The sequence below is a fragment of the Alternaria burnsii genome (genome assembly GCF_013036055.1).
Source record: "Alternaria burnsii strain CBS107.38 chromosome Unknown 746, whole genome shotgun sequence".
Lineage (NCBI taxonomy): Eukaryota > Fungi > Ascomycota > Dothideomycetes > Pleosporales > Pleosporaceae > Alternaria > Alternaria burnsii.
In genome coordinates this window covers 455,215-468,359 of record NW_024066109.1, presented here as the reverse complement: position 1 = coordinate 468,359, position 13,145 = coordinate 455,215, and the positions used below count along the sequence as shown (strand labels likewise).

At 52.0% G+C, this 13,145-nt stretch overlaps 5 protein-coding genes across 5 annotated transcripts; 3 read left to right on the top strand and 2 right to left on the bottom strand.

The window, feature by feature from the left end:
* Nucleotides 1-2,265: 2,265 nt before the first annotated feature.
* Nucleotides 2,266-3,574, top strand: GT037_002716 (glycoside hydrolase family 7 protein; the record flags this gene model as incomplete). Its single annotated transcript, XM_038927763.1, has 2 exons — nt 2,266-2,868; nt 2,915-3,574. The coding sequence occupies 2 exons, from the start codon at nt 2,266-2,268 to the stop codon at nt 3,572-3,574; spliced, it is 1,263 nt and encodes a 420-aa protein (XP_038789041.1).
* An 841-nt stretch (nt 3,575-4,415) lies between these two features.
* GT037_002715 (uncharacterized protein) lies at nt 4,416-4,643 on the top strand (the record flags this gene model as incomplete). Its single annotated transcript, XM_038927762.1, has 1 exon — nt 4,416-4,643. The coding sequence occupies one exon, from the start codon at nt 4,416-4,418 to the stop codon at nt 4,641-4,643; it is 228 nt and encodes a 75-aa protein (XP_038789040.1).
* A 601-nt stretch (nt 4,644-5,244) lies between these two features.
* Nucleotides 5,245-5,859, top strand: GT037_002714 (uncharacterized protein; the record flags this gene model as incomplete). The annotated part of the gene is made up of 1 exon (XM_038927761.1): nt 5,245-5,859. One exon carries the CDS (start codon nt 5,245-5,247, stop codon nt 5,857-5,859), a length of 615 nt encoding a protein of 204 aa, XP_038789039.1.
* Nucleotides 5,860-6,157: 298 nt separating this feature from the next.
* On the bottom strand, nt 6,158-9,131 carry GT037_002713 (sugar transporter family protein; the record flags this gene model as incomplete). Its single annotated transcript, XM_038927760.1, has 6 exons — nt 6,158-6,441; nt 6,499-6,825; nt 6,879-6,947; nt 7,068-7,207; nt 7,617-8,550; nt 8,603-9,131. Coding segments are annotated over 6 exons (2,283 nt in total), but the record flags the coding sequence as incomplete, so codon positions are not given.
* Nucleotides 9,132-10,343: 1,212 nt separating this feature from the next.
* Nucleotides 10,344-12,883, bottom strand: GT037_002712 (high affinity sulfate transporter 1; the record flags this gene model as incomplete). The annotated part of the gene is made up of 2 exons (XM_038927759.1): nt 10,344-11,610; nt 11,661-12,883. The coding sequence occupies 2 exons, from the start codon at nt 12,881-12,883 to the stop codon at nt 10,344-10,346; spliced, it is 2,490 nt and encodes an 829-aa protein (XP_038789037.1).
* Between the last annotated feature and the right edge of the window lie 262 nt (nt 12,884-13,145).

The following is a 13,145-nucleotide window of genomic DNA, read 5'->3' as shown; positions in this document are numbered from 1 at the left end:
ACATGCACGCCGTCAAAACTAGATGTGGGAGGCAAACTCTAGCAATCAATGGCAGCTTCCCCGTGCCGTGCCGAACCTCCGCCTCCACGCTACACAAAGTGCTTCCAGTTCCCCGGTGAACATACATATGCTTAGAAGTGGCTTTCGACTACGATGCGAAATCAGATTCCAGACTGTAGCGGTCTATGATGGCGTCAAGCCTTATATAGGCGTTCATTGGCTGCGTAGCCATAAGTAGCGACATTTTTACAAAAAACAACGACAAAAACGAAGAAAAATCATACTGACCTTGTATTGGCTCTTCTATATGCAATATAGCCTATAGTCGACTCGCTCATTTTGGATAGGGTGGGCTTTCTGAGTCTTCTGTGCAGTGTGAATGTCACCAGCAGATCAATATCCGGCATTCCTTGTCCAACATTGGCCAAAGAACATGGCCGGATCGGTTCACAGCTTTGGCACTAACCGGACGTCACCGAAGTGAGACCGTTCGTAGGGATACATGGCAACCCGACTTTTGAGGTGCGGGAAGGCGACTGCTGCCAGAAGCAATCATTAAGACTTTGCTTTCTATCTCATATTTAGGTCTACACGTAGGAAAGGTCGCAATGCAGCCCTGTTGGCCAATCTAGATATCGTGGCGCAATTGATGGTGTCGGCACGGCAATCCCGTCAACGTTCGCAAATGCGGAGAGCTAGGGGCGTCGGTCAGGTGTGCCCTGATTTGGCATGCGTAGAGCGTTAGAACTTCTCTCGGCACTACTGCGGAGCAGGGATGCTTCTTGGGAGTTTCACCATAACGAAGACCCACTGACTAATGCCCCGATAAGTGGATACTGCTCTAACTGGGCAGCAATGCCACCCTATCGGACTAGCTCATGCGACAATCTCTGCTGGGCAAAAGTGGACAGTCGATATACCCCAACATCATACCCGACATCCGAAACGTTACGTTCTTTCCATTACTCGACTGCTACTCAGATATCTCTCCGTGCAACAGCGAGCGACGGATGCAACGTCATTTCGATATGTCAGCCATGAAAAGAGATTGGCTTCCTTCCCTCAGGCACAAGGAAACCCTCCCTTGAGATACGGCGACAGAGGAGCGCCCTGACAAGCTCGTATCTTCCTGGTTCATATCCGACCAGCATCCGGGGGCATCCGACCGATAATTCATGGAAGAGCTGGCCGAGACGTGCACAGTCGCACACAGGGCCATCACGAATCGTACACGGCTCAAGGAGATCTAGAGATGATCGATCTACTCTTGTTAATCTCGAATCCGATCAACGAGGCACGACAAGAACGTAGTGTGATAGTCGTTGTTCTGCCGCTGTGGCAAAATCAGGGAACTGACGAATATGAAACTCAAGTGTGCGCACAAGAGTCGCTGCACCGGGCTTCTGAACACTGTCTCATCGCTAGTACCACGTCTGTGGGCCTGCCTTGACCATAGGTCCGGTAAGGACATGATGGGCAGGCATGGTCTATGTCCAAGAGACATTTGGGCCAAAGGAAAGATGGAGCTGAGCAAGATCGCTTCACGAAAGGCTTGCGGAGATGGACGTCGTTAAAGGGCGCATTGAAGAGAAGAAATTTGGACGAGTCCCGTGCCGCGGTATACCAGAGGTGTCGGACCGCTGACCCTTAAACAAGGCTAGTTTTCCCAGCCACGCATTGCCTTGGTTCCATGCTTGCAGTCGCGGCTTGCAGCTACGCGCCCCGCGACGCAGTACCGGTGGTCTTGTAGTCGTGAGAGGCATGCCAAAGTCACTCGCACCTGCTTGTATAAGTCAAGCTCTTTTGCGCCGAGTAAACACCGGGTAAATGCCCCGCATTCAACCTCCATCTGGGGTTCCGTAATCAAATGCAATTTATTTGAACAAATAGCAATGTCTCAAATATATTGGTGAATGTTCTATGCATGTTCTTCCGGATCGTTTTGCGATGTCGACTTCTTACAGCGAGGGTTCGAAACAAAGTCGGCCTTGGTATTGAGGCCGAGGCCAAGCTTGCAGCCAATGACAGACACAGCCGCCAGATCCATTGACGATGTTTACTACATTGAGGCTCCTCTACTTGTGATATTGCGGCTCTGGTGGTCCGCGGTATCCTAAATTACTGTGTGCATACAGGACCTTTGACACGGGAAGACTCTTTGGCTTCACTTGATTACTGAGGTAGGTATATATAGGTTCTGAGTTTGCTTCCCTGTAGGCATTGCACCTCACTCTCTCAAGATCACACTCCCTTGGTCATATCACAATGGCACCTTACGCTCTCGTTGCCGCTGCTCTTTTGGGTTTAGCCACTGCTCAAACACCAGGAAGCACACCGGAAGTTCACCCCAAGCTTACCACCTGGAAGTGCACCAAGGCTGGAGGATGCAAATCTCAGAACACTGCTCTTGTCACCGACTCAGCGGCCCATTGGATTCACCAGAAAGGCAACTCCACATTGGGTTGCGGAAGCTGGGGAAGTGGAGCTGATCCAACAGCATGCCCAGATGAGGAAACATGCGCCAAGAACTGCATCATGGAAGGCATCCAAGACTACTCAACGATGGGTGTGTACACTAACGATGGAGAGCTCCGCTTGGACATGTACAACCCCAGTGGCGGAGTTGCGAGCCCTAGGGTCTATATCCTCGCGGAGGACGAGGAGAACTACGAGATGTTGCAACTTACGGGTAACGAGTTGGCCTTTGATGTCGACATGTCGAAGCTGCCATGCGGCATGAACGGCGCCTTATATCTTAGCGAGATGAAAGCTGATGGCGGACGTTCTCAGCTCAACCCAGGCGGTGCCGCCTATGGTACGGGATACTGCGATGCTCAGTGCTACGTCACTCCCTGGATCAATGGTGTAGTAAGTACAAACCTCCCCTTCGTTTGATGTTTCTGACTCTTTGTAGGGAAACGTCAAGGGACAAGGTGTTTGCTGCAACGAGATGGATATCTGGGAGGCCAACTCTCGTGCCAACCAAATCGCGCCCCATACTTGCAGTACAGCCGGTGTTTTCGGTTGCACCGGCGACGAGTGCGGGAAGGCTGGCTTGTGCGACAAGAACGGATGCGGAGACAACCCGTATAAGCACAGAAACTCCCCAGACTACTATGGTCCTGGCCTCAAGGTCGACACCACTAAGCCCTTCACTGTTGTCACCCAGTTCCCAGCCAAGGATGGCGTTCTCCAGGCTATCGTGCGAAAGTATGTCCAGGACGGTGTTGTCATCGAGAACGCCATGCAGAACATCACCATGGACCAGGAGTACTGCTCTGCTCAGCCCGGCGCCGAGATGTACACCAAGCTTGGTGGCCACAAAGGTATGGGTGACGCAATGGCCCGCGGTATGGTTCTCGCGCTGAGCATCTGGTGGGATGAGGGTGGTGCTATGCAATGGCTCGATGGATCTGTGAACGGTGCTGGTCCCTGCAACGCGACTGAGGGCTTCCCAGAGGCTATCCGACAGATTGAGAAGGCACCTACAGTCACTTTTAGCCAGATCAAGTGGGGTGAGATTGGGTCTACGTTTGCTGAGAAGAACTCTACTGCTTTCCGTTGGAAGGCGTAGAGAGCGATATCGGTAGATGACCAATCAATATATATGCTAGCTGCTTCTTGAGGGACCGTGCTCGGCTACACCTATCCTGTGATGAAGCGGCCGCATTCCATTCGCGAGTGTTGCGATGGCTTGGTGCCGATTGAGGGCGTATGACCCTTATCAGCAAGCATGACTTTGCACATTGCTATCACGTTGTTGCGCGACGATATGATGACTCAAACGCCCGTTCAATGTGTTTGCTGAGACCAGAATGCGAGGTATGCGAAGAGTGACGATATTGCCGGATAGATGTGGGGACAACCGATTGACGCACTAGGCCCTTCATGGAACCACCGGACCCACATTTTGACTCAACCATGGCTCAGCCCTTCTACATTCTTCCACCCTGCCTCAACCTTGACTATTCGCAGTAAGAAAAAGCGACACGCCCTTCCAATGCACATGCTTATAACATTCTTGACTCACATGCATCGTACTTACGTACGTACTGGCGCGGCTGGTCGGTCTGCGGACAGAAATGGGGATGGCACGAGAAAACGCCAACGGTGCATGCGTGCTGTGCGCCATGAGAGCTTGGTAATGGAGCTGATGACTGTGCTGTCCATGTTCTACAGTGATGCTTCTTTCATGGTCCGGCCACGAGTATAAGAGTGAGGAAATTGTTTCACTGTTGTCGACCATCAGCAAGCAAACATCTCCGCATCGCACAGCATCGCAATCATCAAGACTTTGTATATTTCTCTGAACCTCATCTCTCAAAGCATCTTCACATTCACCTTGATTCATCCGAAGCTCACCAACTGCTATCATCGAACAAACGGATATCGGCGGACATACCATACTCTCGACCATGACATCAACCAACCGAGCTAGTTCAAGCACACCATCCAAGAGCGACGCCATGTCAACAACGTCAAATACAACAATGGCATCCACAAAGTCCCTGCTTCGATCGATACTCCCACACAAGCGGTCGAAGGAGGCTGTTGAGCCGAAGAAAACGGAATCACCAGAGGAGAAGGCGAAGCGAGACCTGAACCACGCGGATGCCCTCTATCATTCGGCGCAATACAAGTAGGAATAAAGACCTTGAGCCTTACCATCGGAGATACCCCAACCATCAGCTGAATACAATTCACCGGGTTTTAATTTAGCTTTCGCGATGCGCAGTAGTCCTGAGAACATGCTTATAGGTTAGCATGTAGAAGAAAATTAGTATTCTGTTTCACTTTTGATCAGTCGGTGAACCTGTAGTTGAATCCAATTCGTGGCGTTTCAGTTTTGAGTTCCCTTCTTCTTTGCCCTGACATGAGTGGCGCGAAATCGCTGCAACTCACTGGCACACCGAGTGCCTAACGATGATCATACACTACCATGGTCATGTGCTGCTCAGTAATTCGTTGCATTAAGCTCGCACCACAAACAGCTCTCGATACCTACCTGCACCCTATAGAATTGTTTCACTTGCAACCTAATCTCGGGGTGAAGGTGAGTTGTAAAAAAGCTACCTGAATGGACTAGTGTTTGCGATGCTCAGGCGTTCACTGGGCTTCACTTTCTCTCTCCACAACACCCATTTGATTTCAATCTACGGATAGAAACGAGAAAGTCCACTGATTGAACGCGAGAATAAAGATAAATCTAGCATCCGTATTCTACATACACCCATTCGAATCAACATGGACAGTCTCAAGCGCGCCCGGGTAATCAAAAGTGAGATCGAGAAGAATATCTCCGTCCTCACGCCTGAGGACAAAAAGGTCAGCACCCGCCGCAACGACGATGAAGATCCTGAAAACGTCGCTATAAAGACTCTGCGTCAAGAGCAAAAGTGGTCTTGGAACGAGATCGCCGACCACCTCAACCAGCAGCGCCTTAACAAGGGCGAAGCAGCTATTTTCACAGAAACGGCCGTCTACAGTCGCTATGTCCGTAATGCACCTCGCGTTGCGACATCTATCGGCGAGATCGGTTTTGACCCAAAGGATTACATGCACCTTCGCAATCCGAATCAGTACACTCAAGCTCAAGGAACAGGAGTCATCAGCAAGGCGGGTAAGAAGCGCATCAAAGACTACGACAACGGGACTGAGCTCAAAGCCAACATCCGGCAGCCAGCCACTGCAGAGCTACAGGATAAAGGTCTGGAGGAGGTGGAAAAGACTGAGCAGCTCATGAAAGCGGTAGCAAAGTGCGAGCGCAACTTTTGGAAGTATGTCGCGGATGAGATGGAGAGGGCGACGACCAAGATGTACGATCCCAAGGAGCTGGCGAGTCGCTTTCATGCTATTTGAGGTGGTTGAGGAGTATGCTCTTCTTCCTGTCAGTGCGCAACGTGCAGGTGAATCAATTCGGTGGTATATGCGTTATGGGAAAGGATAAGGCATCAGCTCGGTCGGAGTAAGCTGAAGTTTAGTGATGGATACCTCTGTTCATTAACGAATCTTGATACACACCATCTCTCGATACTTTCAGAATGGCCAAAATATGTATTGGAAGTTTATTTACATCCTGGGTACGGTCCATACTCTCTATTTCCACTGTCACACTTGATACACCTCAGTTACCGATCTCCACGCCCATAGAAGGGACCTAGCAAGTGAACGTAGGGGGACCAGGGTTGGTGTAGCTAGTGGGAATCGGGTAGTTGATGTTGATCAAGATACCCGGATCGGTAGCCTTGTACGCGCCAGGAAAGGCGACGAGATTCGAGGGTGCCTTGCTGCCACCACCAGTAACCTCAAGTTGTGCGCAAGAAAGGTAGAATTGCGCTCCACCCCTGCTCTGAGCGGTATGAATGGCGATGTGCTCGTTGCGCATCAAGTACTTTCCGGGTGCAATGCATTGGGGGATCTTGATGTCGTAGTTGGCAGCACCTGTGCGCACAGCAGTCAGTACACATCGGTACAAGGATGGAAACGCACATCACTTACTCAGCCAGGTCAACTGAGAGCCGAACTTGGGTTGTTCGGCGTAGATACGGAACCAAACAGCGCCAGTAGGGTCCCAGGTGTTGATGTCCTGACCCTCCGGTACCTTGGCGAGGTATGACTGGAAAGGTCCAGGGTGGTACGCGTTGGGGTTGACGCTGACCTTAACATTCGAGCCCGCAGCAACACTGAGAGTTGATGTGCCAGCCTTGAGCTGGTTGCAGCGAATGTCATTGCTAGTCACATCACCAACGAATCCATTGTCTTGCCAATTCTTGGCTTGGCGGACATGAGACCAGGCTGCATCACCGTTGACACTTGGGAGCGTGTCTTCGAGTAGTTAGCTTCGGCTGATAGGACATACGTAGTGCAACAGAGCGTACAGTGAGCGCTGGCCAAAGAAGCGGCAGCGAGTAGAACGACGGATGTTTTCATCTTGGCAAGAACTTTGACTGATTGTCGAAATGAGATGCAATGGATATGCAGTTGGTACCGGCATATCGATCACTCCCGAGCGAGATATATACTTCGTCGTGCGCCATGGGCTTGCTCATTCGCTACGAGATACCCACCGGCAATAAAGTTGAAGGAGCCGTTAACATCACGAAAGACCCGTATGTTGAGCGCGAGATGATGGTAAACGAAAATGTACTGGATGAAGCCAAGTGTTGCATAGATTGCGAAAGATGAACACAATATATTTGGTGTGAGGCTGCTACCAATAGCACAACGCTAGAGACGGATGCCACTTCCGATCTGGATTGCGACCAATAGTAGCACTAAGCTTGCTTGATATGTCCAAATTACCCACGTCATCGCCATGGATCTGACACTTTACATTTTATGAGAGGCGATCACACGCTTACAAAGGCAGAAGTTGATTCTCTATATGGTAAACTCGGCATGCAGGCCAACCGAGCTTGCTAATGCGGGGTGTCGATGCCGCTTCCACACGAACTCATAAAATCGGGTTTGAAGGTTTACAATATGTCTGAGGCATTATGGGCATTGTACCTTCTGTGTTTGAATTCGATGATCACTCTGTGAGGCTGCAAACTATGATACGCGAACTCTACACATGTCCTCTGGTCTCCACATCGCTGTCCTGTCTCGCAACATACTTGCCCTCATCTGCCCCCGTCACAACCGCCATATCTTCATCAGCAGCGACGTCAAAGTTCCTTCCTCTGTATTCCGGACCCAATGCCGTCAGCAGGATAACGTATGCATACACACAGCCCATGAAGATGCAGATCACCAGACCATACTTGTAGCGGCTCGTATGGCCCTTGGGCGGAAGTGGGAATCTCTCGCCAATCGTCGCTTCGATGGTCGATGAAGCAGACGACGCGAGGTTACCAAGTTGATATGATGTACCGACAACGAACGTTCGAAATGATCCCGGAGACAGCTCCATGAGGTGGATGGGAATGACACCCCAAGCGCCTTGGACACAGAACTGTTGGAAGAAGGCTGCTGCAATGACAGCGTTGCTAGAGGTGAATGTGTAGGGGTAGAGCAGAGCGCCGCCGATAACACACATGACAATTATGCTGATGCGACGACCGAAGATAGACGAACTATATCCGATGACGGTGCCACCAGTCATGGCGCCGAGGTTGGCGACTACTTGTGTGACAGTAACCCTGTTGGCTGAGAAGTTGTATTGGTTGCTCAGCATTGTCGGGTAAAGGTCCTGACTTCCATGAGACATAAAGTTGAAGCCCGCCATCAGCAACACAAGATAAATCAGTAGAAGCCAATGGCGTTTCAGTGCGACCTTGCCTTCCTGGGCGAACACTTTGGCGGCGTTAGGTTGTTCCTCGCGGATTCGCTTGCGCTCGAGATAGGCTTGCGTCTCGGGGAGACAAAGTCGGAAGATAATGATTAGGACTGGCGGGCCAGCGCCAAACCAGAATAGTGGTCTCCATTCGTGACCGACGGTATCTACGAAGGCGCGGGCAAAGACAGTGGCAAGCAAGTAGCCGAACGCATATCCTTGCTGTAGCATCCCGGATATGATACCACGAGCTTGTTCAGGACAGTCTTCAAGAGCTGCGGTTGTGTTAGTCGACCAGACGGTTTGAACGAGGGAGATGATACGTACCAGTCGCAGCAGCGTTACCATACAATCCACCCATGGCAATGCCGAACAGAGCTCTCACCCCCAGGAACTCGTTGTAGGTGGAGCAAAATCCCGTACCAAGCTCGAGGACGATAAAGAGCACATTGTTGACGATGAAAGGCCATTTTCTGCCATAGCGATCGGCCGCCAGACCAAAGATGATACTACCCACACTGCGCAACATGAGCACCAGCGTGATACCCCAAGTGATGTCGGCCTTGGTCTTTCCGAATGTTTCGGCAAGATCCGTGACAGTGAGAGACACGGTGAAAAAGTCAAAGGCATCCCAGGTCCAGGCGAAGAACGCGACTAGAAAGAAGAGCCATTGTTGCAGATTCAGCAAGCGCAGTAGGGCGATCGGGTTGGCGACTTTATCGTGAGCAGGCTTGAGAGTTGGAATACGCGTGGCGATGTAGCGACCAGCCGTCATTTTTGGAGCCGGCGGCGCGTACTCACGCTGCTCAGTAGTGTCGTGTTTCTCGTCCGACATGGTGGAATGGACGATATCGGACTGCTCAGGAAAGCGAGGCGGAGCGAAACAGATCGTCGCCTCCCAAAGAACGGTTGGCACGAAGTCAAACAGATAAGGCCTTTTGCGGGCACGACACTCTCTTTAATCACCTCAGGCATGCATCCGATCATCGTCCGACTTACTGAATGCGTGCTTACTGACAACCAATGCGACCACCCGTGAATGCATCCTCAACATCCTCATGACGTCCCCGCAACTCCGCATATGCCTCTGGTGTCCAATAGTACCCTTGCGGAGGGCGGCAACACGATCCTTGGAGGGTTAGCACGCGACATGGGGGCGCGATACGACAGGGGCTACTGCATGCTAAGAGTGGTCAAGAGGTGATAAGCGTCGCTTGGCTAGGAAGTCACGGCACAAAAAAGCTTTGTTGAAGGCTGCCAAAAGGCTTGGTCGACGTCAAAGGCTTGGGCTGCCAACGGTCCAACGGCGTTATTTTTTAAATCTGCTAGAGGTACCAGCGAGCAGAGTACTACAAGCACATAGGGATTAAAGGGTTGTTCAACGTGCATGCCAGAGATGATTCTTCCAAGGTACGCTTCGCTGGCATTGCGTATTCGTCGTGACGCGAGCATTGTCTACACAGCATAGCGTAGAAGAAAAATGGCACCGTTCTAGGCGAGTGGCACGAGCGATATCTGCTCCACACCGATTTATCCCCGCACCTGGGGAACCCGAGAGGTCGCATTTGGAATCTAGAATCTGACATCTTTCCAAAACCACAGCCCGAACTGTGATCAAGGTAAGGCGAGAACGCCATGATTCCGAAAAGATATCGGGTGCACTTAGTAGTCGACTTCGCTCCATCGCGACATAGGCACGATATTAAGAACGGAGAAATGGATCGCATGCGCGACGTACCGAGCGCTTGCACATACGGAAATAAATGTAATACCGACGGTCCGTGTTCGGAGCGATGTTCGGCAAAGTTGCTATGCTTTCTGATTGTTTGGGACGCCTGAGGTGTGTCGAATATAGCGGGAACTAGCGACGATGGTACTTGGATAGACATGCTTTTCATAATTGACACCAAGAGTCATAACTATACAAGAACGCCAAATCATGCTCAAATAACATACACAAAGTCTAATCGTAGCAAATCGCTAATGCAATACGCCCATACCGTCAGATGCAGTGCTAACACGCGCATTCCCATCGCTCATAGGATAAAAGACAAATGCATCGGAAGACTCAAGCTCGGCTGGATGCAGCTCTCGACCCTTCTGCGGAGCTGGCAAATTCCTCGGTCAATCGCTCTAGTTCCGTCATGCGAAGTGCCTCCTCAACGCTCTGTACAAAATGTCTTGGACCGCCGCACATCTCAACAATACCGCTCTTGTCGAACAGCTGATAGACTGGACTAGACTCTTTTGGAACTCTACAGAAGAAGACTCTGACTTCCCTGCTTCTGTATGACTCGACAATCTCAGCCAGGACCTGAGCTCCAGCACCGTCGAGCGATGTGACGCCATGTACATCGAAGATGATGTTCTTGTTGTGCTCCGCGCGGCGAACACGGGGGAGAGCAGGATGCGCCTTGTCAGTACCGTGGTCCTCGAGGCGGCGGAGACGGGTCTTGAGATTTCCTGTGTTGGCGAAGGTCAGGGGTTCTGGTATCTTGACGATAAGACACCCTTCGATGAACTCAACATCTCCTGAGTGATTTTCGGCATTAGAAAATTGGTTCGTAGTTCCGGGCACACGACCCAAGATTTGGATGCGCGGACGGACTGAATGACGTATCAAGCGTAAGATGGAAAGACCAATACCCACCCCGATACCCCGCTTCAGGTCCCAGATGATGGTAATGAAGAAGATAAGGCCCATAAGGATGAGCTCCGACCAGCCTCGAATCTTGAGGAAGAACTTGACATCGTGCGGTGCTTCTTCGACAAGCGAATATGCTACAACGGAGACCATGGCGCAAAGAACGCCTTTGGGCAGGTAGTAGAAGTATGGTAGCATGAATACAGTGCATAGGATAGTGATGATTGACAGCAGCACTGAGCTCATGGGAGTCAACCCACCCGTGGATGCGTTGACCTTGGAACGACCATAGCCACCGAAGGCCGGGAGTGCCATGAACAATCCGCCAGTGATGTTTGCTGTTCCCAGGGCGATGAGCTCCCGGTTCGCACTCAGGGGCATCTGAACACCATCCTTGTTCAGGTCACCACTACCCAAAGACTTGGCGGCAACCGAGGACTCGAAGAAACCAAGCATAGCAATGATCAATGCGGTGTTAATGGCGTCTGATACGTATTTGAGATGCGACGTCTCAAAGGGAAAGTGAATGGAAAATATCTTGGCGCTTGAGTTTACGTCTCCAAGAACGGCGAGCCCCTGTTGGTCTAGACGGTATCTCCAGGTAAGCAGAGCAGATAGTACGACAACTACGAAACGATCGGGAATATATGCGACATTTGGGTATCGTGGCTGCAAACGCTTCTTGAACTCTCTGCACATTTATCAGTCGAGGTAGAATAAAGACGGCACTTTAGAACGCACCTGAAGAACATGATGATGAAAAAGGCCGTAAAGGAAATGGCACACGTGAGCCCATGTGCACGACCGATATTGCGGAAGAGGAAAACAACCTTGTCCACGCAGCTACCGTGCGACACCTGGTCAGCAGCCAGTCTGGCGAGCCCCATTTGAGGAATGAGCTGATCCACGAAGATGACAACACCAATAGCGCTGATGAAGCCTCGCAGAAAGGGCCTGCTCAAAACGTTGTCCAGGAAGCCAAGTCTGAAGAAGCCTGCGATGAGAATGAAAGCACCAGCCATGCACGTCACAATGCCAGCAATCTCAGCATTGCGCCTGCCGTCGTTGTCGCCGGTGGTTCCCTTCTTGATGTTTTCACGCACGATTTCGCCAATCAGAAGCGAGCCAGGCGCTTCAGGACCTACAATCATCTGTGGGCAGGTACCTAGGACAGCGTATATGAGGGGATTCAGGGCGAAGCTGTAGAGGCCATGGACGGGCGGCAAGTGGGCGAGGTTCGAGGCGTACGAGAGCGCCATGGGAATGTAGAAGGAGGCCATGGTGATGGCGGCGACAAGATCGCCCTTGAAGTAGCGCCACTTGTACTGCTGCGTCCAGTTGAGGACGGGGATGTAGTACTTGAGGTACATCATGCGCTTGTCCTTGATACCATGGCGCTCGGCGAGCCACCGCGTTGTGCTCATCTTCTGCCCATTCTTCTTGTTCAGGACGCCGTCGGCAAAGGCGTCGCCGAGCAGCGCATGCGCCTCGTCTGGCTCACTGTCCTCTGGCGTCTCCTGTATACCCGGGAAGGCGCCACCGAAGCTCTGTTCCGAGTGTACGCTGCCCGCAAAGCTGCCGTAGTTGCGATGCGCCGAGGGCCTTGCATCACCCCGGTTGAAGCCTTCCAAGTTCTGCTGGTTCAGCAGCCGGGTGCGCGCCGTGGGCTCGAGGTCGATCTCGATGATGCCGCCCGGGGCAGCGACATTCTCGTGGGTTGAGTGGATTGACGTGGCATCTGTCGAAGGCTGGATGCCTTGGGCGGAGAAGTCGAGGTCGTGGGGGGCGTGGCTGCTGGAGGGCTGGGGCTCGTCGTCGTCGTAGTAGCGGCGGGGATGCATGGTTTCCTCGGGCGAGCTGGACCTGTCCGAGGGCACATGGGCCTGGCGAAGCTGGCTGGGCGTCGAAGGAGCGTGGGCGTGGCGGGCACTCGCATTTGAGGAGTCGCGCGAATGTGAAGCCATGCTGTGCGACAGACAAGGCAGCGAATCGGAGTGAGGGTGATGGCCGTGCTATGGAACAGCAGCAGGCGGCTATGGAGGACGGCACAGGCACAGGCACAGCGAGCTTTTCTCAGCGTGAAGCATAGCGCTCCCGAGGTGAGATGGGCGAGAGAAAAGCATGGACGTCGTGTAGCAGCAGGTCATTTTCAACGCCGGCAGAGAATCCTACCTAGCTTCCAATGTCGGCCCAGCGTCCATGGAGCAATGCACGTGCCCCCACTCA